This window comes from Chanos chanos, chromosome 9 (genome assembly GCF_902362185.1).
Source record: "Chanos chanos chromosome 9, fChaCha1.1, whole genome shotgun sequence".
NCBI classification, from domain to species: domain Eukaryota; kingdom Metazoa; phylum Chordata; class Actinopteri; order Gonorynchiformes; family Chanidae; genus Chanos; species Chanos chanos.
The window spans coordinates 16,495,957-16,522,410 of NC_044503.1; the positions used below are offsets into that span (position 1 = coordinate 16,495,957).

Consider the following 26,454-nt stretch of genomic DNA (forward strand, 5'->3'; position numbering starts at 1 on the left):
GTATGGTATGAGCTAATGATTTCCTTCAATAAAGAGCCCCACCTACTGAGCTTATGAGTGTGCGTGTGTGTCGTCATGGAACAACTGGGGAATGCCACAATATTAATTAGGCTACCACATTGTCATTTGTAGAAACAAGACTATTTAGAGTGAATACCTGTGATCTAATATGGACATTGCCCCAGGAAATGAAAACCCATTGAAAGGCAGTGTAAAGATGCAGTCATCCGCACAGGGTAATGATCATCATGAACGCCAACTCAGTGACTCATCTCTTCCATTAGGCCATGTATTTGTTTGTCATTTTACAGCACTGTAGCAAAGGCTTTTTCTTTTCTTTTTTCTTCTTGAAATAAGCAATTGAATAATATATACACAGAAAAAAAAGCCAGCACGCACAATCATTCATTGTATACTATATTCAACATATCAAAAGTTCTATGTCTTATTTTGTTTATTATTGTAACATATTCTTTGAGTTAACGAAGGAAAGCTGAGAAGTTTGGCCTGCAGCCAGCCCCTGTTTTCCTGAATAATGAGGTTAGTATTTACACAATATACATCACTATAAAACATCTCTGACTGGACAAATACAATCCATAACTTTATATTATACGTCTTTTGTTCTATTATTTATACAATATTCGTCACAGATGCTCCATGCTTTATTCCAACTTGAACTATCAAAATAGAGACCTATATACATGCGCACTAATGATTAAGAATGTCAGTTCCACTGTAGTAAAAGCTGCTGACCGTACTTAAAGACCATCGCAGACCATAACCATAGATGTGTTCTCCTTCCTGGTCTGTCGTTGTCAGGGCGGTGTCCTGGTCGCGTTTTGATTCGTAAAACATGATGTCATTTTTAATCGTCAGGAGTACGCCTGCGCAATGAACGATTGTTTGCTGATGCAAGATAGTAGCGATAGAGAGAGTGAGTGTGAGCTAAATAGTCGTACGTACAGTAATACACTTCAAAACAGATTTCATCAAAGACAGTAATCATGTCGGAAGACGAGGTAAGCAGGCTGAGTTGAAATTATCTAAACTTTCGCTCTCTGTCACTGGGTAACAAACGTTTGATGTTAAAGCATGGCTGGGCCCAATGCAGCTGCTTAACGACCGATCTAGCTGGTTACTTCGGTATTATGTCTACCAGGCAAAGCCTCAAATGATAATAACTTCTTCTTTGTCACAGTGCTCAGACACACCCTCAACCAGACACCGTTAACAAAATTCTAGGTATTATGTAAAGTGGGCTAATGAATGATGAAGATTTTTGTTTGTTTGTTTTTTTCCCAATTGTAACGTGTTTTCCATCCATGGGCGCTTTTCAGTAGATTTCTCGAATTTGTCGGTATAAACTGCCTAACACTTACCTACTGGTAGGCTATATTTACAGTAGTCAAATCAGTCATAGGGGCTCTGTGAAGAAATAAAGCAATTTAGGCAGAACAGACATACAGAATCAGTGGGCAACGCAAAGCACATTCACACCTCTGCAGCAGCTCAGTGAATGGCTTTACAAAAAAAGGCCTAAATGTCAGAATTCGTAATTCTTGTGCAATTTTTTGTAGATTTTGTTTGACCCCACCACGACTAAGAAAAAGAAGAAGAAGAAGAAGCCCTTCATGTTGGACGAGGATGGAGAAGGCCTCAGCGAAGAGACTCCGCAAGTGGAGACCAGGGAGGCAGAACCCGAAGGAGGAGAGGAGAGAGAGGTAGAGGCAGAAGAGGAAGAGGGGAAGAAGAAAGGTGAGGGCAGAGAGGACTGAATGGACAGTTTGTTCAGGTTCCCAATGGTTCACTCTGTTCAGGAGGTGTCTTGTAAAGCACTGTGTGGTACTAATAGTACTGTAGAATACACTGATTTCACTTGACTTTGCAGCTGTGAAATATCACATTCCACTCGGCTTCAGTCTGACCAAGTACTTATGCACTGAGTTATGTAGCTAATTGAATACCACTAACTGGTTTCATTCAATCAATTGTTGTCTTTCTTTTTTCCCCATCACAGATTGATCTGAAAGTATTCATGATTTGGTATATATTGCATGTTTATCTTATTAGTCTTTTGTTTTCCCTGTTTATTAGAGCCGTCAGACGACCTTGATGATTTGAACTTTTTCAATCAGAAGAAAAAGAAGAAGAAACCAAAGAAAGTGTTTGACAATGACCTTGAAGAGGGGATGAAGGTAAAAAACCCCCGTTTCACTGCAGCCTTTAAAGAAAGAATTCCCATGAATCAGTCTTTCACAGAAAAATTCTCACACTGATGCAACAGGGTGTGACTGCCATGCAACTGTTAGATTTTTCATTTTTATTTTTTATGGTGGTGCCAAATTGCTTTTGATTTCATCACTGTATGCGTAATTCCATAGTAACCAAATGGAGTTGAAGAACAGACTGGAAATTTGGTAACCGTTGCCTTTTAATGCAGCCCCAGAATTTTAATTCTAATGTTTACTTGTGATGGTGTTATTGTATTTATGTCTTAATGTATTAAATGTGATTCCAAGGCGTATCTGATCTGTTTTTCTTTCTTGTAACATTAATCAGGAGTTGAAAATCGAAGCAGAGCCATCAGAAGGCATGGAGGAAGATGATCTGGACCTGATGCTGCCGGCCAAGAAAAAGAAAGCCAAGAAAGTGGAGTTTCATGAGGAGAGCGATACAGTCGAAAAAGATGATGGTGAGGAAACATATTCTCTTTATTTTCAAGTGTTGTTCTTACAATAAGCCTCTGAATTAGTCCAGCCACAGATGAAACTTTGGAAGATTACTTATTATTAGCTGGTTTGTTTTGTTTAATTTGATGAATCTGAGTATTCTTTGCGTATATTAACACATAGTGAAAGTTCTCTGATGGTGGTTATAACCATTGAGAAGGAACCATAATGTTATATAATGTAAGATATGTATAGTTTGCCAAATTCCGAATATATTTAGTTACTTTCTCAACTTATATGTTGCTCATAGAAATTTGGGGGTAAGAATGTACTTCCTTGTGTAAATGTATTCCATTTTAGGGTCGTCTTAAATCCATTTATATTCACTATTCTCTGAACCTCAGTCGCACCAAAGCCACTATTACATAAACTGCCTTGTCAGTAAGTGCATGGTACAGGCACCTTTTAAATGTTACGTTTGTCCACTTAGATCTTGTTTGTCAGGTTGTTCCTCAGGAATTTTGTAAAATGCTGATTGTTCAACAAAAAAAAGGCAAGGAGTTTGGATTGTTATGCGACATGAGTTTTGGTAGCATTGAAACCTCTTTTTCATTCTGAGTGTTTTTTTCTTTTTTTTTTTTTCAAGCTTTGGATGATGATGAAAGCAAAGGCTCAGATGGCATCACATTCAGCTCCCAGACAGGTCCAGCCTGGGCAGGATCAGAGAGAGACTACACATACGAAGAGGTACACACACATTCACACACACAAACACTGACCAAACAGAGGTACACGCACATTCACACACAAGCACTGCCCAACAGAGACACGTGCACATTCACAGACAAACACTGATTAAATGCAGAGTGAGACTACACATACGAAGAGGTACACACACATTCACAAACACTGACCAAACAGAGTGAGGTCATTGGTTGATTTAAGGTGACTGTGTTTTTATCTAACTTAGTGAAGACACTAATTTATTGAGTTCAACACTTTTCAAAAACAACCACTGACATCATTAACATTGATCTTGCTTAGTCGATAATACATTTTATTCAGGGTCTTTTTTTTTTTGGTGGTGGATATCACCGCCCCTTGACATCCCTTACATCTGCCCACAGCTGCTGAACCGCGTTTTCAATATCATGCGAGAGAAGAATCCAGACATGGTTGCTGGGGAGAAGCGCAAGTTTGTCATGAAGCCTCCACAGGTGGTGCGAGTGGGGACTAAGAAAACCTCTTTTGTCAACTTCACTGACATCTGCAAACTGTGAGTAGATATAGCACTTTCTTAAGTTTCTTAAGATGTCATCATCTGAAAGGCAATACAGATCAACTTAATTGCATATATGAAAATTCGGTTAAACTGGCCTCTATTCTGTGTGTTTGTGTGTATTTAATGTATTCTGCAATAACAGCTTTAATGATTTTCATTTTCTTGTTTTATGCGCAGATTGCATCGTCAGCCAAAACATCTTCTGGCGTTTTTACTGGCTGAGTTGGGAACCAGGTAAAAACTTGTCTTTAAATGGTGATTTTCAGCACAACTGCTGCTCTGCCATTGTGTTCTTTATGGTCACCTTTGATCTTACTTTCCTTTTTTTCAGTGGTTCCATAGACGGAAATAACCAACTTGTTATCAAAGGCCGTTTCCAACAAAAACAAATAGAGAATGTCCTGAGGAGATACATCAGTGAGTAGAATGTTTACTTTTTAAATTTGAATCAGTCATTAAATAATGTTGCTGGTGTGCAGTCAGTAAATTTTTCTTTATTGGTAACAGTTGTTACAGATGCCTACATGAGTGGTCAGTAAATGTGCGTCTTACTGATTCTTTTTCTCTCTATTAACTTTACTGAAAGACTGTTAAGAATAGCCGGTGCCAGATTAACCATAATAAATAATGGATTAATTACAATGTGCTTGATGTGTTTGTGCTTTACAGAGGAGTACGTGACCTGTCACACCTGCCGATCTCCAGATACGATTCTGCAGAAGGACACACGTCTTTACTTCCTGCAGTGCGAGACATGTCACTCGCGCTGTTCCGTCGCCAGCATCAAGACTGGCTTCCAGGCCGTCACTGGCAAGAGGGCACAGCTCCGTGCCAAAGCCAACTAGTGTTCCACCCCCACGCCATCCCAATGCCCCATCCCCAGTGGTCAACAGTCGGGGCACCCACAATACCTTGCCATCTTACCGCCCTACAGCAGTTCTCTTTACAGAGGCAAGGTCCAAGTGCCCGCCTCCTCCACAGGCTTGGACTACTGGAGTGCAGTGTGGAAGGGTGTGGAGTTTGGGTTTTGTTGATGTGCTGTGTAGGTTTTCAGAGAAAGTGAATGAATCTTTATCACAGAGATGCTGGAAGGTTGTAGCTCAGAGGCCTAGTGAAGCGTTGGTCTCCCTGCTTTGTCCCTCAAACCTACGGCTGGACAAACAAAGCTTCTCAACCCATCTCTTCTTTCTTATTAGCATTTAGCATATCCGGTTGTCAGGACAGATTACCAGTATGTTTTTAATCTGCCTAACTGAAAGATTGAGTTTTTCAGTCCAGTTGGAGCTTTTTTCCCCCTCTCCTCCCCTAAGCTATGAGCCGAAACACTCTCATGTATGGCTTCTCTCTTTGGTTTACATAGCTTCATTTTACATTTTGCACATTTTTGTGAAATTTTCACCCAAGTTCACACACTTCCCTACTGTTACCTTTTGAGGGGGGAACGAACTCTGCAAAAATGAAAATTTTTCTGTGTCAGCCAGATATTTTGGGAGCTTCAATAAACACGCAACTGTTTTCATTTTTAAGCATTGTATGAGTGATACGAAGTTTAACTTTGAATCTCACTCTGTATAAAACACCTTAATCTAGTCATTTCACCTATTCAGAGGAAGTTATTTGTTTATGAGAATTCTTAATGTACAGGGCAACAGATGGTGCACTGTATGTTCCGAGTGTTCTTTCAGATAGTTTTGAATCAGTTTTTTAAATAAAGAATTTGACCTGGATCCTAAATCTTTGTTTTACTCTGCATGATTTCAGGATATTGAAACTGTGCCATCATGTAACATTGAATATCCATAATACAGAAAATAAGTCATCCACGTGACATTATCTGTTCAGAGAAAAGCAGTGTAACTTCTAGCTAGGAAACACTTGAGGTGCCGGAGGAAATGCCCAATTAGGCAGTCATAGCGGAAGCTTCATTCAGGCTAGTTCAAGCCTTCCAGTCGTGAAATATCCTATTGTTTAGATAGACAGAGAGATAAGTACTTTATGCATTCATTTAGGGAAATTCAGGTGTCCAGTAGCTCATACAATGTAGCTTAGCGACAATACACAACAAATCAGGTAATGTCATTGCTTAATAACAAAGTAGTCCATGAAGCATTATTACACAGACTCCAGTAGTTAAGTTATTGCACAGAGTCCAGTCCAATTCAGGTGTCCAGTAGCTCACACAATGTAGATTAGAGACGATACACAATAAAATTAAAAGATAATAAATAAAAGTAAATAAACACAATAAAAATAAAAACCACTTGAAGCATTATGGCAGAGAGTCCAGTGGGTGAGTGTGGTGGTTATGGAAGGGGAGAGAAAGAGAGAGCCTTTAACTATTGGTTCTTTGCTGCTGGTCACTAGCTAAGGCACAGCCTGATGGCGGTGGTGACAAAGGATCCCCTAAACCGTTCAATCTTGCAGCGCAGCGAGGTGAGCCGGCTGTAGCTGTTTGTCATTTATACTCTCTCCTCCAAACAGATTTCAACCAAAAAGTCCTGGAGGTTCACTTCGGTCAGCTATCTTTGTATTTCACTTGCGTAACTGAAATTTGTGTAACGCCATTATGTGATATAGGTCAACTTTACAGTAGGTTCTCGACTGACAATGAACACGTGATAAATTTCTCAATAAGCCGGTGTCTGCAGGAGTTAAAAAGATGGCAGTCCTGAGGGTACTCTCTAGCAACGCTGGCAGGTCTCTGCTGAACACAGAGGGTGCAGTAAGAATTTCAAAAGTAAGTTTCAAATGAACATAAGGCTGTTGCATGTAGCATGTTTATGAAAACTGAATTGTCTAAGAATTAAGAAATGTCTCTGTATGCATTGTGTCAGGTATGGTCTAGACAAGGTCATGCTTAAGTTTCACAACTAGCAAGCTGTAAGTGGTAAGCAGGGTTTTGATAATTCTAGAGCCAAAAGACGTGACTAAAGGTAGCTGACTAAGCTTCGAACCCCCAGTTTTGTGTTCTCCATTGGGTTATGTAAAATGCATTTGAAAGCTTAGCATAGAGAGAAGAGCGGTAGACTTGTGGTTTGAATGTACTCCGCCAAAAGTTGCCGCTGGTTAACTTAATCCAGACGTGAAGTGACATAGTGTTGAATCCGTACTGTTCACGTAATTTTAGCTATCTCGAATTAAGAGTTCTAAAATGCATTCGTCTGAACTACAAAGAGAGATTACACATCAGCTAATTCTGAGGTTGGTTTAAGCAAAAACAAATTGCGAATACACTTGGCAATCTGAGAAAAAAAACGTACTGCAGCACTCGAAATGTACAGCACTTAATAACATGAAATAATTATCACACAGTGCGCTTTGTTGTCCTTTATGTTTCATTGAAACAAATGTTAAGAACTCGAACACCAGAGAGTCACGTGAATGATAGGGCAGCAGTCTTACATGGTGATATTATATGATGTCTAACTCCTTTCTTTGGTAACAGGCAAACATGTCCTTTGCTAATCTGTCCAGAGGGAGAAGGGCTGCTCTTTCTGTCCTGGGTGTGTTTACTGCAGGAGGAGCTGGATTGGCTATTGTGCTTCACCAGGCTGTCAAAGCCTCCGACCTGGAGCTGCACCCGCCTTCATACCCCTGGAGTCATAATGGTATTCTATCTTCTCTGGACCATGCCAGGTCAGTCAGTCACATGTTAGAGTTTTATACATGCTAAACCTGTGTTACTCATCTCCAGTCCAGAAGACTGTGCAAAGACAACAAGTATGGAATATCAGCCATAACGCCAAAACTTGACTGGTTTAAAAGGACATGATGGTGGGGAGAGAGGGGGAGAGTTAAACTGAACACCTTCCTGGGGCTAAAGTTGAAAAATTGCGCTACGATGTCTTTATCCATTGTGTGTGAATTCACCCTGTAGAAATTGCACAAAATCTTGATGATGGAATTGTGTGTGTGTGTGTTGTGCAGTATCCGGCGTGGCTATCAGGTGTATAAGCAGGTGTGTTCGGCCTGTCACAGCATGGAGTACCTGGCCTTCCGTAACCTGGTGGGTGTGTCGCACACTGAGGCAGAGGTCAAAGCACTGGCTGAGGAGGTGAGACTTACTCAAAGCAACAAACCATTCAATAACCAATACACAACCTCACAGATGATCTGCTATACACATACATATCACACAGAGTTCCACTTAATCATCAGAATTATAGACTGCACCATAAACTTGATTGTAAATGCATGGAATACAGCCAGTTTGCTAAACTGAGAGTGAATATAAGAATAATGAGACCTTTGCAATTATACCAAACTGGATGGACTTTATCTAAGGTTATTTCTCTCTGTGGGGTTCTTGCTAGATTGAGGTAGTAGATGGCCCTGATGAAACTGGTGAGATGTTCACTCGCCCCGGCAAGCTGTCTGATTATTTTCCCAAACCGTATCCGAACCCGGAGGCAGCACGTGTGGCCAATAACGGAGCTCTGCCTCCCGACCTCAGCTACATCGTTAACGCCAGGTAAACAAGGAGCTGTAATGTCCCCCCCTTAGTTCAGCTCGTGTGCAGATCAGGTTTATTCACACATACATGTCTCAGATTCATGTGCTGATGATGTTAGTTAATGCCACAGGTCTGTGATCTGTGCAGTATTGCTGTGTGCCAATGATCTAGGCCTGCCTCATAGCCTGTTTATCTGAGTTGAAAGTAAGGTCTGTTTTAGGCTAATAATTGTTTGTGTGTGTGGTAGACACTAAAGTTTGATTTGCATTAATGTGTGTGTGTATGTGTTTGTGTGTATGTGTGCAGGCATGGTGGAGAAGACTATGTATTCTCTCTGTTGACTGGTTACTGTGATCCTCCAGCTGGTGTTTCTGTGAGGGAGGGGCTCTACTATAACCCTTATTTCCCAGGCCAGGCCATTGGCATGGCCCCTCCCATTTATAATGAAGTGCTGGAATATGAGGATGGTGAGTCTAGTGTCCCTTTAGTGTTTGACTTGGACCCATGTCATTTCAGCCCATCACCACAGTATTCCCTGTAAAGAATTACCTATTTTATTTTGTGATCTTGCAACTTGTATATTACTTGTTCACTCTCTTTCATGGTCTGTCCATTCTTCATTTTCATGTTTTTTATTTTTATCTTTCTCACAAATGGTTGCCATCTGATTGCACTAAAGGCTGACCTACCCCCACCCCAGCCCCTCGTTTTCACTTTTCTGAACAAATATTAAAACATATCTCCATCTGTTTTGCTGCTCAGTAAAGCAAAAGGATATTTCAGATCAGTCATGTAAATTTTCAGTTAATCATTTGGTTTCCATTAAGTTGATGTTGTGGTTTTGTGGTGTACTTTTTACTGGCTGCTTTTAGATGAGTGACTTGTGGTCGTGTATTGTTTTCAGGCACGCCAGCGACCATGAGTCAGGTGGCTAAAGATGTGTGTACCTTCCTGCGCTGGGCGGCTGAACCTGAGCATGATCAGAGGAAACGCATGGGCTTAAAGGTACTTCCTCTTTCTGCCCCATGTCCTGTTCATCGGAGATGAAAATCACTTTTTCTCCAAAGGCAGTCTCGGTGCATGTCACATTTTTCTTACAAATGTTTAGACGGAAGTCTCGCAAACTTTTCACATTCTGTTTTTAATTTAAGAGATCTGCTGCCTTTTTAAATGTGTGGCATCCTGTCAAAAGGGAAAAACTTTCCCCTCCACCCAGGTGTTTCTGGTTTGCTGTCATAAATTAGAGAGGGAAGTTCATGCATTTTCTTAACACATTCTAATTCTAAGTGTAAGCCTTGGAAACTTTTACTGAAGAAAATGGGCTTGTAGTCTAAAGTTGATGTGTTTCATGACATTATGATTTGACCTATTTGTTGTTTTGTTAGTTTCTTGAGAAATAGAAATAAATGCACACTTCAGAGTTAATCTCCTCTCTTTCTTTATCTCTTTTCATGTTTTCTTTCTCACTCTTACTTGTATTTTCTCTCCCCTCATAGCTGCTAATGGGCTCAGCAGTGCTTATCCCATTAGTGTACTACATGAAGAGGCACAGGTGGTCAGTACTCAAGAGCAGAAAGATCGCTTACAGGCCACCCAGATAAAGACTGCTGTCTCCAGCCTCTGACCTTACATCAGCTCACAGCAGAGACACACATCTGATGGTTTGGTAAAACCGCAAATGTGTTGCCTTCACTTGGTGAAGTCTTATGGTTTTCCTGGTCTCTGCTTTTTGTATTGGGAGTGCTTCTTGAGATGAGTTCTTGTACTTTGTGGTTTTACGTATTTATTTATTTTACCAACAAAATGATCCAAATACACATGTGAAGGTTTTGTAGTAAGTGTTTAATTACTGTGTATGCGTGATGATGGTTTATTATTCTGTACAGTTTCATATGTAAATAGGTAATACGGTGCTGTCTTCTTAATAAATTGTGGGTTCTCTTGTAAGGGATTGGTCTCCTGTCATGTATTATTACGTTTCAGATACGGTACTGATGGTGCTGTGTCACTTTTCCAACACAGCACCGTGAGCCGCACCCTTCATCACAACTGCTCTGTGACACACATTTTGCGTTTCTGTAAATTACTTAGTCATGCGTTCTAATTTCTGTACGTCCAATATAACCTAACAGTGTTCACTGAGGGTAAAGCGCCCGGGAATGGTACGATAAAATTACCGCTTCATGACAGTTATGACCACTATATTAAATAACTACGTTAAACGTATATATATTCAAGCCTTGACACTTGAAATTCTTTTTAGGCAGAGCAATCAATGTATGTTTTTCAAGTAAGATTTTAGGGAGAAGCTGGGCGGGTAGGGTTTAAAGGAAGCGGAAGTGTCAATTTTAGCGGAAGTGGTACTGCCCAGAACAACTGAAGAGCGAGACGGAGGACGGAGGCTCCAACTGTATCTTTCATAGATAAAAGCAGGAGTAAAACCCGTTTATAACGTGAGTTTGCAACCTTATTTCATTGTGGCAGTTTGTTATGTTTTGAAGTGTGTTTGCAGGGGATCTAATCTTACCGCAGTTCGCGTGCAGTTGACGGTAGCCATTTAGCGCGCAAAGCTAGATCCGTATTAGCCACCTAGAACAGTGGCGGCTATCCATATAGTTAGCACGGTTAGCTAACGAAAATCGGGAGCAGTCAGAACAAGGACTTAGTTAGCATTTTGCTAATCTAGCTAGCATACTTTCAGCTTTTAGCTATGAAGGGCCTTTTAGTCTTATCAGCGAAAGACATCATTTAGCGTCGGGACTTTGGAATTGACACAGATTTTGGTCTGAAAGAGAGGACATGTGGGTCTACAAGCGGAAATGGCACCGAAAGTTGACAATGCCCATTGTTGGTTTTGTAGCCAAAATGAACATTTCACTAAGCAGGACTAGCTATTGTCGGTAGTTATTTAGCTAACTAGCTCTTTTTAACCGACTGCATGGAACGTGTATCTCGTAGATCTTTGGCCTCCGGCGCTAACGTCATGATTTGTAGAATTACAGTTGATGTAATGAAGGCTATCGAGCTAACAAGATAATTCATAGCGATATTCTAGGCGCTTAAGCTATACGCGGCCTATCATTACATTAACGTCAATGTAATGCTAAAAATGCTCATCACGTTAGCTCGGTGAGACATATCGTGTTGAATTAACGTCTAAACCTCGCGCGAACATGAATTAAAAATTTCATCTATATTGTGAGGACTTGCATCGCAGTTGTGTGGTTTCTAAAAGGGAAAGCGGGTACATGTGTGTTAAATAGGTCGTGTCCTAATTAGCATGTAAAATCTTGGAATCTGTACCGTGTGACAGGCATACAACCCTCTTAAAATGCAGTTGAATGGGAGTGTCTCCAGCAGTGCGATGCAAGGGATGTCCTACTACAATGACATCATACCCTGCGCGCACTGAAACGGGTTTTGTGAGGGAAAGATGAAACTGTAGCCTTACCTTATCAGCGGCAGTAAACTAATTAACGCCTGGAATGTGATTTTTGAAGTACATAGTTGTTATGGCTAGGATATAGGTTGATTCACTTTCAACCAGGAAACAGACTGAATATTAAGTCAAATGAGCCAAAGTATTCACGTGATATCATCTCACTTTGCTCTCTCCAAAAGTAGTCTTCTGGAAAGGAACATCATTAACACAAATAATTAAATATCTCATCAACAGTATAAGCACATTATTTACAACAGGTAACACCTTATGTAGCATATGGGCCCATGCTGTTTTTAAGTGGTTAACTGCAAAGTTATTTAACCTAGGTCTTTTTTGTCCTCCTATATAGCCGGAAAAAACCATGGACAAGAGTGACCTGGTGCAGAAGGCCAAACTGGCTGAGCAGGCCGAGCGTTATGACGACATGGCGGCAGCTATGAAAGAGGTCACAGAGGGTGGGGTCGAGCTATCCAACGAGGAGCGTAACCTGCTCTCCGTGGCTTACAAGAATGTGGTTGGTGCCCGCCGCTCTTCCTGGAGGGTCATCTCAAGCATCGAGCAGAAGACCGAGGGCAACGAGAAGAAGCAGCAGATGGCGCGCGAGTACCGCGAGAAGATCGAGACGGAGCTGCAGGACATCTGCAATGACGTACTGGTAAGACAGTGTTTAATATGATGTACTGGTACGACAGTGCCTAATGTAGTCTTCTGAAACACATTTTGTGGAATCATCTGGAATCAACACATCATCTGTGGAATTCCCACTGTATAGCTATGTCGGCCTGTTCTTGATCGACACTGGAAGCAGCAGTGACTAATATCTGATTTCATCCCCTCTGCATCTCCACCAGGTTCTTCTGGAAAAGTTCTTAATTCCCAATGCTTCTCAGGCTGAGAGCAAGGTGTTCTACCTGAAAATGAAAGGCGATTACTATAGATACCTGTCTGAGGTAGCATCTGGAGAATCTAAGAAGAGTAAGTCAAAAATCATTTTTCCTTTCTCTATTTAACCTCTAATTTTTCAAGAGTGTAGGCTTTACCTCCTTGTTGATTTGGTCCATTTGCATAATAAACTGCCAGTTGCCAAACAATACGCGAAAGAATGAGAATTCTCAGGGGCTAACATATATGGATGCATGTATTACATCTATTCTGGTGGTGTCTTCTTTGATAGCCACGGTAGAGAATTCCCAGAAGGCCTATCAGGAGGCTTTTGAGATCAGCAAGAAGGAGATGCAGCCCACACACCCCATCCGTCTCGGGTTGGCGCTTAACTTCTCCGTCTTCTACTACGAGATCCTCAATTCCCCTGATCAGGCCTGCACTCTGGCCAAGACGGTGAGAGAGTAACAGAAATCACATTCACCCCATAAAATCCATTCACCAGTATCACAATGACTGGAGTTCACAGCATACATTACATCAAAAGCGTCCAACTAACAAACGCCAAAAAAATTGGCTACAGTCTCTTCACTAGGCCTATGAAGTATGTTACTCACTATATGCGATGTGTTTAGTATTTAAAATAAAATAAATGTTGTTGCTGTCCAGGCATTTGATGAGGCCATTGCTGAGCTTGATACCTTAAATGAGGATTCCTACAAAGACAGCACTCTGATCATGCAGCTACTAAGGGACAACCTAACTGTAAGTGCCCATGTTTACATTCTTCTGCTTTTTCATTTGCTGACATCTCCTTTTAGGAATGTTTATGTAACGCCCACCCCTCTCTCTCTCATCCTGTTCTCTCCTGCAGCTGTGGACGTCGGAAAACCAGGGGGATGAGGCAGACGCTGGAGAGGGCGAGAACTAGAGGAGCCGCACCACTCCAGACACCTGCACACACTCATCTTAAACACACAAACGGCTTCCCTCCCCCCTTCCCCCCGCCCCACCCCACTCAGCCCCCAGCCCCTCCGAGTCGCGCCTGATCTGACACACAAAAGCCCCTCACACACACTCACACACAGACACACACATTGGGGGGCCCACAGGGTGCAGATGTTAGCAGGTCCAATTATATTTTTTTTTTGTTTGTTTTTGTTTTCCTGTTCGTGAGTTTAATGTGGTTGTATTGAGTAGTGAGTACATATTCTTTGTGTGTGTCTTGTGTTTGTGTGTGTGAATGAGAGCGAGTGTTATGTGAGAGTGAGTGAGTGTATGCGCTTGTGTGTATGTTTGAGAATGTGTGAGCATGTGTGTATTGGGGGTCGGGGGTTGTGAACTCTAATCGTCCTTCCTGATAATTCCTTTTTTTTCCCACCCTAGCTGGTTGTGCATTTTTCATCCTTTTTTGTTATGGTCATATTTTTTTTTTAGTGTAATTCATCATGGTATTTACAGGTTTTATTGTATGGTTATTAAACTGGCAGTTTATTTTCACCAAACACTGTAATGCTGAGTTTTGTATCTTTTTTTTTTGTTTGTTTGTTTTTGTTTTGTTTTGACCTGTGGTACTATGCTTCTCAATTTGGATATCTGGTCTCGTTGCTGGGGTTATTCACTTAATACCCAACACAGACCCACGGTCGGCTGGCCATTTCATAAAGTAAATGTCTGAAAAGTAAAAATTCAGTTGATATTGTGTCTTATTTTAAGAATCACATTGCAAACACAAGTCAGACAGTGGTAAGAAAACGTAAGTTATGTGTTAGACATTGTATTTGTTTGAGAGGACTAAATGTGCTGCTTTACAGTTCCACACTTGCTTACTAATTTACCACGTCACAGCGACGTTGAATCCGCCTTTTGACGGAACAAGATGCATCATTCACGAGAAATGACCTGAAATTTGTGCCACAAATATTCTCCCTTGTCCTCACATGATTAAATTACGTTCATGATTCACGTCTTTAAATGTTTTGGCCATTCATTTGCACACTAAAATTATGAATCACAAGTCTTCAACCAATTTGGAGGCGGCAACAACAACAAAAAACGACTACAGTGACACGGGATTTGTAGCGGTTCAAATTTGTTTGAATGTCGCTACAGGGAGTGTGGTAGTCGTGCCTTAAAATTGCTTTGTGAAAGGCCCAGGAACTATTTTTTGACGCGGAACGCATTTCGAATTTCAAGAAAGTGTACAAATGACATTCAATTAACGTGAGCATGCAAGGAACTACCAGGTGTTTCTCCGCATCAATTAAATTAAAACAAAAACATTCACGAAGAAGTTCCGACCACAGAACTACTCAAGTGATAGCCTGAATTCTTTCCTGGATTCGTATCACTGATTAAGGTAAGTACAATGAACCATTTTTATTTCTCTAATATAAATTAGTCTTTCTTCGGATGTAACTATCGTTTCGTCTGTCCTGGTAAACTGAACATCTCTGGACGTTGCTAATACTTATTCAGGACTGAGGATAGCTGTTGCCAAACTTATCTCGCCAGTTTGCACTAATCATTGGTTAGGCTGTATTTAGACTATTTATCTATGTATTATCATTAAGTGAGGATTAACTTACCTTCTTTCACAGTATTGGATACAAAATGTTATTGTGACTTGAATAACAAAAGCCATGCATGCATCTATTATTAGTTGTTTTATTTGAGCTAGTGACTTTAGCTATCTTTGTTGTGAAGCCCTCATATAGGACATACTGGTGGCATAGATATGGAGTTTAACAATGCGACAGCATAAGTACTCCAAATAAATCTATGCTTAAGAAAGTAGACTGAAGAAAGTGAATTAGCTTGTCAAGGCGGTGCTTGTCAATTAGAGGTGGTTTCACCCCTGAACACTGCTTTGCTAGCTTGATGAACATTTCACTTTACCGCTACAAGGGATCGCCATGGAGAGCCCACGCGATTCTTTGCTTATAGATTACAACTGTAAAGAAATTACCTCAGCTCAATCAAATGTGTTTTAACGATAGTTGACGACAGAATACGCGATTTTCTAAGCGCTAGATACATCATAGCTACTGTAACCTGTTTTGGGAAGAATGCAAAGAATTCTGTCTTTGATGAGTGAATTTGGGTACATTTGCTGTTGTGCTCTGCTCAAAATGGTCAGCACTTTCTGGCATTTACACGATTTTCCTCCATAAGTGAGTTTCCTCTCTAATATACGTGACAGCCAAACACGTAGGCTTTGAAGTTATCGGATTTCAGAAGAGAACCGTTAAATTAGTCTGGTTAGTCTCAGTAGGCGGGATAGCTTTATCAACACATAGATAGCGGTGGATTTGAAAGACAGATCTGCACCTGATTGAAAATAAGAAATGTAACGCCCAATGTAAATACACTTGGGCGTTAAGTCTCTCAGGTTTTCTCGTCGTTTCTTTTGTAGGTTATTAGGGGGTAAATTCACGCATTTTACATTTTGACATTTGAGCCCGATTTCCTGCTAGAATTGGACAAGATCACGCACGTTACGTGACCTCGTACACGCTGGAAATACACACACACACACACAAACTTTTTTTTAAAGTGACTACCACTGCGGAGTAGTAAATTAAGTCAATGAGGTGTGAGTGCATTTTGGCTGTTATGAAAAATTAACGATTCTTGTCGGACGTAGGCGCCCGAATCTTTAAAATCCCAGGCATTTAAAACCCTCCGAAGTACCAGCAAACATCCAGATGCAACTTTTAATTAGCACACTTATAAGTCACATTTTGCTTGTTGATAGATCGACACGATGAGAGGACAGTGTACAGCGGTGGAAAAAGTAGAGGTATTCTTGCATTAAAAAGTACTCTAAGCAGAGTTAATGTCTCCTGAAAAATACTTGAGTAAAATAGTCACTCATTTACAATTTACAATTTACAAAAACGGTTGTCAGTTTAACTCTACTTGGAGTAGTTTTTTTAAACAAAAGTACTTCTACTTTTACTTTTTCCACCCCTGACAGTGTAAAAATACAGTCAGTCAGCTTCAGTGTTTTGATATTAGCTCATGGTGGAAGTCCTCCTGAAACTTAGCCTAGTCTACTTCACATGGCTTGCCTTGTATGGCTTTCTTCTGATGAGTAATGACTGGTTCACTGAATTTCTTCCACATAATTCTTTTCTCTATAGCTTTCTTCCTTCTTAGTTTTATTCAGGTGTGTTCGCACTTTGAGGTTCTGTAAAAGCACACATAGAGATTTATCCAAATGCTTTTTGCACTGTATCTCTCCTGGTACTTAACCCACCAAAGCCAGATGACCAGCAGGTGTGAGTTAACCTACACATTACTGCTGGCCTTGCTTCCAGTGCAGGGTGTACAGAATGAACAGCAGTGGGTCAGCGTATCCTCTAGCCTCGCTCTACGTCGGGGACCTGCACCCTGATGTCACTGAGGCCATGCTCTACCAGAAGTTCTCTCCAGCCGGGCCAATCATGTCCATCCGCGTGTGCCGTGACATCATCACCCGCAGGTCTCTGGGATATGCCTACATCAACTTCCAGCAGCCTGCCGACGGTGAGTGTTTTGAGCGCCAGTACACACATACTCAGAAAACACAAACGCACATACACACAAAATCTTTGGAATGGAACATAGATATTCACTGTCATAGATTCATTGATTCATCACTTTCATTGATGTGCACTGAGCTTCAGTAGCATACCATCACATGACTATGAGCTCTCTCTACTCATTAGTTTATTTGTGAGAGATTCCACCCTGATTCAGCAAAAATGTGCGTAAGGACTAGGGTTCCTCGGCTCTGGTAGTCAGAGGAGTGAAGTCCGATTGGTTGTGGGTTCTGATGAAATATCTCATGTCTAGCACCGCACTGATGTCTTGCACATTTTCGTTTAATCTGTGTTTGTTAATAACTTGTTCTTGAAGGTAAGATGCTGGATCCTTTTAGTTATGAGGCTTGTCCAGACAGTAACATCAGCTGTGCCCTCATGGCTAGCATACATGGTACTGGTTCCACCTGCAGATTCCCCTTAGCAGTCCTTCCTATATTAAAAACGTCTCTCAGACTTGATATGAATCTGTATATTGATTTTAAACACGGCTGTTGTATAGAGTGATGCCAGCTTCAAGGCTCCCTCTCACACTGTGTAGGCACCTATGGCTTTGTGGGTAGAACTGAGAGGATGATGGTCTTTACCAAGCTTGCATTCGTTGATGATTCTACTAATTGTGTAAAACAGTTGTAGTGACTGGCTTCTTATGCATGAGTGGAAGTGAGGGCTAGTCTCAACCTTGTAGAATCTAAAATTGGTTTACAGCAGAGGAAAAAGTAAAAACGGATGGATTTCTGCGAGAGCAAGCATTGAAAACTTGGAGATAGTAGTCTCATTAAGATGTGTATTCGTGGTTTAGCTCACTAGCCAGTGTGTCATGAACTGTTGCCCCCTTGCCTATTGCTTTTAACATCTGTTACAGCGGAATGTGCCTTGGATACAATGAACTATGAGGTCATCAAGGGTCGACCAATCAGGATCATGTGGTCACAGCGAGACCCTGGCCTGAGGAAGTCTGGTGTTGGCAATATCTTCATTAAGAATATGGACGAGTCTATTGACAACAAGGCTCTCTATGACACGTTCTCTGCCTTTGGAAATATTCTGTCCTGCAAGGTAAATAGAGGGGGGAAAAAAACAAGATTTTTAGAAAACAGTGAAATACAGCCAACAATTCATATAAGTCGTCATGATGTGGACAACAAATTTTTGACAAGTGATCAAGTACTTTCATTGACTCTCCATTGATGTGGTGATTTGTACCTCATTCAGATTTAGATTTTTTACTGCTTGTGTATTCATTTATGTGACCGACCCCTATCCAGTTCACCTGGATGGTGTAAACAGTCATTCATATAATACCGTCATTATGCCTCTATCATCTCAAGTTAAGATGGAAAATGAGCTTAAAGTCCAAATCAGTTATACAAACCCGTGCAGCCTTGTTCTCATGCATCGTCATATCTTGCCTTGTAGGTGGTTTGTGATGAGAACGGCTCTAAAGGCTACGGCTTTGTCCACTTCGAGACACAGGAAGCGGCCAACCGGGCCATAGAGACCATGAACGGGATGCTGCTGAACGACCGCAAAGTGTATGTGTTCAGTAGAAAAGTATCGACCGCACCCTATGCACGCTCTCACCCATCACTCTCCTGACCTCAGAGTCCAATCTGCTGTCTCAGCTCAGGTCACTGTGGCCTGAATGGACTTGCCTGTAACTGAGGTGTGTATGCCATACGTGTCTGACTAAGGCCTTGGCAGAGAGCAACAGAGCTTAGGAAGTCTCATCAGTAGACGTGAAGAGCGATGCTTGGTAATGACGAACAGGCTCTGATCAGTCTCTCGCAGGCATTAACGTTTGACCTTTCTTTGTTCAGAAAAGAGCTGGACAATGTCGGTGCAGTCCCAAACATCCGCTCCCTGGGCGAAAAATGTCAGGTGTCCAAGTTTAGGTCAGTGTGCCAGGAAAGGTTCTAAACTCAGACAGTAAGGAAAGGTTTAAGAAAGCTTACAGAGCAAACACATGACTGCCGAGAATAACAAAGTCTAATCAGAAGTCACTTTGACTGGAGCAGATTGACTATGATGCCTCCCTCACTCAGGCAAATGTCTCCATGTCTGGTATATCTTTTCCGTTTGTCAGTTCCATGGCTGTTATTTTGATATCTGATTTCTCGTCATTGCATGAAACATGGCTGTCTTCTCCTCTTTATCTGTTTCATTGACTTTTGCATTGTCTGCTGTCGTGCAGTTTTGTAGGAAACTTTAAATCTCGTAAGGAGCGGGAGGCTGAGTTTGGAGCGAAGGCCATTGAGTTTACCAACGTCTACATCAAGAACTTTGGAGAGGATTTTGACGATGAGAAACTGAAGAATCTCTTCTCTGAATATGGTAAGCAGGCACTCTGTTCCTGGCGATGACTTTTTTTTTTTGCCAAAACTTGAAACGGTTTTAATATGGCCAACAGGAAAACACTTGTGTTCACACTCCGTGTCTGAGTCTTTTGTCCACTTGTAAAAGGAAAAGTTGCTTGAAAAAGATGTTAACTGTTGTACTGTGTCAACAGAGGTTTAACATTCTCTGGTATCCAGTGTATAAGAGCCTCTTTAAAAGTTTAAAGAGACCAAATGAAATTAATAGAAATATTCTACCAACAGCACACTATGTGTTTTCGTGTTTATCAGGGTTTTTTTCAGAAATGCGTTTTCTGTACGTAAATAAATGTCCTTTCCAGTCTTTACGATATAACTGTACTCAAGTGTTTGCTTCCATGCTCTGTCCAGCATCAGTAATGCTGTTTGAATTGTGTGTCTCGTGTCAGTAGCCGTCATTAAGATGTGTGTGTCTCACAGGCAGGACCCTGAGTGTTCGTGTTATGATGGACGAGAGGGGACAATCACGAGGTTTTGGCTTCGTCAACTTTGAAAACCATGAGGACGCACAGAAAGTAAGAGAAAAGCTATCTTCACCTGCCAAAATATCTTGTGTGTATCCAACTTCAGATAATAACATGGTGTGTTCTCACTCCCCCCCCCCCCCCCTTCTTTGTCTGTCTGTGTCTGTGTGTGTGTGTCTGTGTGTGTATGTGCGTTAGGCTGTACAGGAGATGAATGGTAAAGAGTTGAATGGGAGGATTCTGTACGTGGGACGGGCTCAGAAGAGGCTGGAGAGACAGGGTGAACTTAAACGCAAGTTTGAACAGATCAAACAGGAACGCATCCAGCGCTACCAGGTGCACTGATTCACAGAAACATAACCACCAGTGGGTGATTTGTAGGGGGGTGAGGGGGGGATGCCATCCCCCTTGTTAGCAAAATGACCAAAATGTCTCTCCCTTGTTTACCTTCCATCCCCCTATATACTCTATAGCAAGGGTCTCAAACTCCGGTCCTGGAGGGCTGGGGTCCTGCTGTTTTTCTTGTAGATCAACTAAATAGAATCTCTGATTGGCTGAAGAGTATCCACACCTGTTTTCAAGGTGAAAATCAACAGGTAACTAAGAGATGAAAACAAAAATCAGCAGGACCCCGGCCCTCCAGGACCGGAGTTTGAGACCCCTCCTCTATAGAGTAGTGTCAGTGACCATTGGGCCATTCCCCTTTTAAAATATAACATATCACCTACTGCATACTGCATATTCACTCATGCATTAACACATCTCAAATCCAACCATTCATAGAACTGTGTTAATAATACTGCAGCTACAGAGCTGGTTTTTGCCCTGACAGATGCCTATTAGCTGAACCATTTTGATTTGGACCACAGGGTGTGAATCTGTATGTGAAGAACCTGGATGACAGCATTGACGACGAGAAACTAAGGAAAGAGTTTGCTCCGTATGGCACCATCACCAGCGCCAAGGTAACTCCGCCTAACCCAGGAGTGAGTTACACACAGCAGAGTCTGTGTTCAGCGCGTACACACGTATAAGACGAGAGGCTTATTACTGTTTTCACTGGAAATGTGGAACAAAAAATGATGAAAGTGAGGCAGTGGGCTCCAGATCACCACTGGGGGACAGTATATCCTCAAAGCTGCTTTTTAAAGGCCCACAGAATTTAGATACGTTACCTCTTATGCAGCTGCTTGAGCTGCTAGTTGTTACAGTTTCTGATTTTTTTGTTTGTTTGTTTGTCATTGTTGGAGGTTATCTACTGTTTTGATATTCCTGGCCACAACATTGGCTTCCCCTTTTTTTCCAGCCTGTGTTTACACCCACATTGTGATTCGTCATCGTTTTCTTATTGGTCATTGGAGTTTTGGATACAAGTAGTTCTCTAACAGTCAGCAGAAACTTTTGAATAAGAATGAATAAAAACCCTGGCTGTGAGAGCATGTATGCAGAGTAACAGTAGACTGAAAGGTTAGAGGATAAGAGTGAGAGTGTGTCCAGGGTATATAAAGGTGAATATATAATTACTGACTGACTGACCACTCAGCCTAAGCTTCCGCTCTCTTCAGCATTTACTTTCTGTGTTTATTCTCTTATAACTAATAACTAACTGACAGTTACAAGTGGGTCAGGTTCCTTTTCACTTGTCAGTGGCCATTAGTTTGTTTTCCTCTTTTTGCCACTGAGTCAGTTGTACTGAACACATCCCTCTCTGCGTCACGTATGTGTGGATTTTGATTTTAATGCATTTTATCATTCCATTACCAGTTTTGTGTGTTGGAATGTTCTCCAAAATGGACTGGATTAAAAAGTTTTTTTTTTCTTTGTGTTCTTTCTGATCAAACACAATCACGGATAGCACCCTTTTTGTGTCCATGTTCTTTATCTGTTTATGTGTGTGTGTGTGTGTACCTGTGTGTCTGTGTCTCTGTATGTTTTGTCATCAGGTCATGACTGAAGGAGGCCACAGTAAGGGCTTTGGTTTTGTGTGTTTCTCCTCTCCGGAGGAGGCCACTAAAGCAGTAACGGAGATGAACGGGCGTATCGTGAGTACCAAGCCGCTGTACGTTGCCCTGGCGCAGAGGAAGGAGGAGCGGAAAGCCATCCTCACCAACCAGTACATGCAGCGACTGGCCAGCGTCAGGGCCATGCCCAGTCCAGCCATGCCCGTGTACCAGCAGACCTCCAGCTACTACGTGCCCTCTCTACCTCAGGTGTGTCTCTGTGTCTTCTCTTCTGTAACACAGGTATTTCTGCATCTGTGTTTAATGCAGATACTCTTGACTCGTCTGTATGAGTGCTGTGCCTTTTTTATTTAGGAGTACTTGCAGAAGTATGTTTTGCATGCTTTCATGTGTGTTGAATTGTGTGTGTATGTCTACAGCCTCAGGGTCGTGCTTTTTACAACACTGTGCCTAATCTCCGCTCAGCGCCCCGCTGGGCAGCCCATCCTCCGAGACCACAGGGTGAGCTTGTCACTAAGAGAGAATTAGATTCTTAAATCTCTACTCCTGTCTTTTTTTTTCTCTCTGCAGCTCCCTCTCAAGAGAGTCTGTCAGTCTATATTAAAGGGCTTTTTTTCCACTCTTAGAGTTGCATGACAAATATTTTCACATCTTCATTTCCTGTTTTTGCCCCCCCCCCTTTTTTTTTTTGAAATACTGTTACTGGAAGAGTGTTGATGTGTCTACAGTATGAGGGCAGGAAATGCTCTCGATTTAAAAGCATGCTTTGTGGTTTCTCTGTATTTGCATCTCTTTATATTCCTTTTATCTATTTTAGCACATCCTCCATTTTGAACTGCTCTGCTCCTTGTCACTACTAAACTATGGTTTCTTCCCTCTCTCTGCTTGGTCAGTAGTGTGAAAGTCAATGATTAGTCGATGCATATCTTCTGTGCTCTGATTGGTTGCTTTAGCTCCGTACTCGGCACAGGTTGTGAGGTCGGCTGTACCACGTAAGGCTTCTACCCCTATCAACACTGTCCGCCAGGCTTCCACCCAGGCCCCGCGAATCCTCAACAACACACAGAGAATGGGTACTACACACACACACGCTCACTCACTCACTCATGCACACAGATGGACATAACTCAGCATTTGACTTGTTCTCCCGTAGCCCTCTGGCATCGTCTGTGCCTGTGCCTATGTGTGTGTGTGTGTGTGTGTGTGCGTGCGCGTGTATGTTTAATTGTCGCTCTCTGTCTTGGTTCAGCTAATATTGGCACCCAGACGGCAGGTGGGCGTACAGTAGGTGGTGCTGTGGTCAGAGGAGTCAATCAGTATAAGTATTCTGCAGGAGTCAGAAATGTGCAACAGGTTATCACTGTCCCAGCTCCTATTGTACAACAGGTAACACACACACACAAACATTTTTTTTTTCGCTTTAGTAATGAAAACAGTGTTGTCTGTTCGCTAAAATGGTGTCAGATAGTAATAGTGTCGTGTATTTTCTGTCGGGTGTTACAGAAAGAGCAGTGCTTTGTGTTACTGTTCTACCATGGTGTTGTGTTGCAGTAGTATGGTAATTGCCTGTTGGGCAGGTTATTGGCAGGTATGGATTTAGTGCTTAAGTTGTGCTGGCGTGGACACATGCTATAGAAACAGTGTGGTGAAAGTGTCTTTGCTTTTGTGAGATTTTAAAGGCTCTCAGAGTCTTGCCAGTGGTTCGGGGCACTTTGGTCTGGTGGAAAAAATAAAAACAGTAAATTTAAATGAGCTGGCTAATAGACAGCATGACTGTCAGTGCTCTGTCAAGCTAAAACAATCCATTACAGTCAGAGGGAACACAGTCTGGTACAAGTTGTTAAATAAGAAATAGAATGTTGTGGGTTTTAAGAGCGCTGTAGATGGTGATGGTGTGGTGAGAGATGGTGTCTGTGCCGTAGATGGTGATGGTGTGGTGAGAGGTGGTGTCTGTGCCGTAGATGGTGATGGTGTGGTGAGAGGTGGTGTCTGTGCTGTAGATGGTGATGGTGTGGTGAGAGATGGTGTCTGTGCCGTAGATGGTGATGGTGTGGTGAGAGGTGGTGTCTGTGCCGTAGATGGTGATGGTGTGGTGAGAGGTGGTGTCTGTACTGTAGATGATGATGGTGTGGTGAGAGGTGGTGTCTGTGCCGTAGATGGTGATGGTGTGGTGAGAGGTGGTGTCTGTGCCGTAGATGGTGATGGTGTGGTGAGAGGTGGTGTCTGCACTGTAGATGATGATGGTGTGGTGAGAGGTGGTGTCTGTGCCGTAGATGGTGATGGTGTGGTGAGAGGTGGTGTCTGTGCCGTAGATGGTGATGGTGTGGTGAGAGGTGGTGTCTGTGCCGTAGATGGTGATGGTGTGGTGAGAGGTGGTGTCTGTGCCGTAGATGGTGATGGTGTGGTGAGAGGTGGTGTCTGTGCCGTAGATGGTGATGGTGTGGTGAGAGGTGGTGTCTGTGCTGTAGATGGTGATGGTGTGGTGAGAGATGGTGTCTGTGCCGTAGATGGTGATGGTCTGGTGAGAGGTGGTGTCTGTGCCGTAGATGGTGATGGTGTGGTGAGAGGTGGTGTCTGTGCTGTAGATGGTGATGGTGTGGTGAGAGGTGGTGTCTGTGCTGTAGATGGTGATGGTGTGATGACAGATGGTGTCTGTGCTGTAGATGGTGATGAGGTGGTGTCTGTGCTGTAGAAGGTTTGATGACAGGTGGTGTCTGTGCTGTAGATGGTGATGGTGTGGTGTGAGCTGTAGTGTGTACTGTAGATGGTGATGTTTTGAGAGGTGGTGTTGTGCTGTAGTTACAGTGTTGACTGTATTTAATGATGTCATTGCCTCCGGTATAGGTCATGCCTCCCCCAGTGATGGAGCCTGCAGTACATGTACGAGGACAAGAACCACTCACCGCCTCCATGTTGGCAGCTGCCCCACTCATGGAGCAAAAACAGCTACTGGGTACACTACATTTTTTGTTCGTGTGTATGTGAGTGCTTACGTGTGTATGTGTGTCTGTGTAGCTTTAGTTCAAACGGCTGTTCCCACTATGCTGTTTATGGTAAATTTTTTTTAATAGTTTGGTTTATTTCTATTACAAAAACACTTTCACCCTGTTGTGTGTTTCTGTCTGTGTGTTTTTCTCTTTGTGTGTGTGTGTGTGTGTGTGTGTGTGTGTATTTCTGTCTGTGTGTGTTTCTCTCTTTCTGTGTGTCTCTCTCTTTCTGTCCGTGTACCTCCCTCATTACAGGTGAGCGGCTGTACCCACTGATCCAGGCCCTCCACCCGGCGTTGGCTGGTAAGATCACAGGCATGCTACTGGAGATTGATAACTCTGAGCTACTGCACATGCTGGAGTCTCCAGAATCCCTGCACTCCAAGGTACTAAAGACCTGCAGTTCCCAGCTCTACTACAGTCTACAGAATGGCTGCCTCAGAGTTATCTTTTTATCTTTATTTGATGTAGCAGCACCATCATTATTTTGTGTGTGTGTGTGTGTGTGTGTGTGTTAGGTTGAGGAGGCAGTAGCTGTGCTTCAAGCTCACCAAGCCAAAGAAATGTCCCCTAAGAAGTGAAGAGCCCCTTCAGGTAATATTTAAACACACACACACACACTCTGTCTCCTACATTCCATATTTATTCACAGCATCCTGTTCACTCTCCATGACACAGAGAGGTGAGAGAGTAAAACATGTAACAGGAGGTGCAAGTGTATGAAACTGTTTCTGTCAACTGAAGGAGGAAAACTTCAGGACACCTTTAGCTGACAGCCCGTTTTTACAGCCCTCCTCAATTTTCCCTCTAAATGGCCGTCGCTGTGACTGGTCGGTGTGGCATTGTGTTCTGGTCAGAGTTCAGTCTGGACTATGACTTGTCTTGTGGATCGCAGAGTTTGTGGAGAGGGTTAGCAGTAGGTTTTAACTTAACATGAAAGCTTGTATTGTTATTGTTGCTTTCAGTCCTGTGCTCAGATCCAGTGTCTGCAGTTATTCTTGTTCTTTCGATAATTTATTTATTTATTGTGTGTGGAGAGAAAAATTACACCAGGTGAAATAAATATAGTCTTTTATAGTTTTGTGTGCGAATGTTTCCACCTTTGGTTCATATGTTTTCATACTGAGTTTATAAGTGAAACAGTAGTGAGCAGTTTCCTTTTGAAACTAAAATGCTTAAAAAGACTTAAAAATTCACTCTCCCAGTTCATATTTTTGTGCTCTTTTTCCCCCTTTGCCTTTAGACATGACACTGTCAGATTGTCTCTCTCTAACTGTTGACTGTGTTTGTGCAGTAAGTGTAATTGTGTTTCTGTAGTGTGCTCTGTCGTTGTGAGTTCTATTAGTAATA

General features: G+C 42.2%; 4 protein-coding genes across 7 annotated transcripts; all 4 read left to right on the forward strand.

The window, feature by feature from the left end:
* Positions 1-911: 911 nt before the first annotated feature.
* Positions 912-5,679, forward strand: LOC115821043 (eukaryotic translation initiation factor 2 subunit 2). Of its 3 annotated transcripts, none has more exons than XM_030784790.1 (9): positions 912-1,022; positions 1,581-1,758; positions 2,098-2,198; positions 2,563-2,695; positions 3,319-3,419; positions 3,800-3,948; positions 4,132-4,188; positions 4,286-4,371; positions 4,624-5,679. In XM_030784790.1, exons 1-9 carry the CDS (start codon positions 1,008-1,010, stop codon positions 4,797-4,799), a joined length of 996 nt encoding a protein of 331 aa, XP_030640650.1. In that variant the 5' UTR covers positions 912-1,007; the 3' UTR covers positions 4,800-5,679. The 3 variants fall into 3 exon arrangements, with proteins under 3 accessions (XP_030640650.1, XP_030640651.1, XP_030640652.1); XM_030784791.1 differs by having other exon boundaries at positions 2,566-2,695; XM_030784792.1 differs by lacking the exon at positions 4,132-4,188.
* Positions 5,680-6,613: 934 nt separating this feature from the next.
* Positions 6,614-10,008, forward strand: LOC115821236 (cytochrome c1, heme protein, mitochondrial-like). Its single transcript, XM_030785013.1, has 7 exons — positions 6,614-6,691; positions 7,400-7,590; positions 7,882-8,008; positions 8,268-8,425; positions 8,714-8,874; positions 9,312-9,412; positions 9,904-10,008. The coding sequence occupies exons 1-7, from the start codon at positions 6,614-6,616 to the stop codon at positions 10,006-10,008; spliced, it is 921 nt and encodes a 306-aa protein (XP_030640873.1).
* A 772-nt stretch (positions 10,009-10,780) lies between these two features.
* LOC115820398 (14-3-3 protein beta/alpha-A-like) lies at positions 10,781-14,669 on the forward strand. Its single transcript, XM_030783968.1, has 6 exons — positions 10,781-10,860; positions 12,199-12,504; positions 12,701-12,824; positions 13,024-13,187; positions 13,401-13,496; positions 13,606-14,669. The coding sequence occupies exons 2-6, from the start codon at positions 12,211-12,213 to the stop codon at positions 13,660-13,662; spliced, it is 735 nt and encodes a 244-aa protein (XP_030639828.1). The 5' UTR covers positions 10,781-10,860; positions 12,199-12,210; the 3' UTR covers positions 13,663-14,669.
* A 2,399-nt stretch (positions 14,670-17,068) lies between these two features.
* Positions 17,069-25,685, forward strand: pabpc1l (poly(A) binding protein, cytoplasmic 1-like). Of its 2 annotated transcripts, none has more exons than XM_030784496.1 (14): positions 17,069-17,261; positions 18,183-18,376; positions 18,737-18,852; positions 19,512-19,651; positions 20,113-20,207; positions 20,355-20,492; positions 21,026-21,121; positions 22,100-22,366; positions 22,537-22,618; positions 23,071-23,190; positions 23,367-23,503; positions 24,962-25,070; positions 25,360-25,490; positions 25,623-25,685. In XM_030784496.1, the coding sequence occupies exons 1-14, from the start codon at positions 17,069-17,071 to the stop codon at positions 25,683-25,685; spliced, it is 1,881 nt and encodes a 626-aa protein (XP_030640356.1). The 2 variants fall into 2 exon arrangements, with proteins under 2 accessions (XP_030640356.1, XP_030640358.1); XM_030784498.1 differs by having other exon boundaries at positions 22,543-22,618.
* The last annotated feature ends 769 nt before the right edge of the window (positions 25,686-26,454 follow it).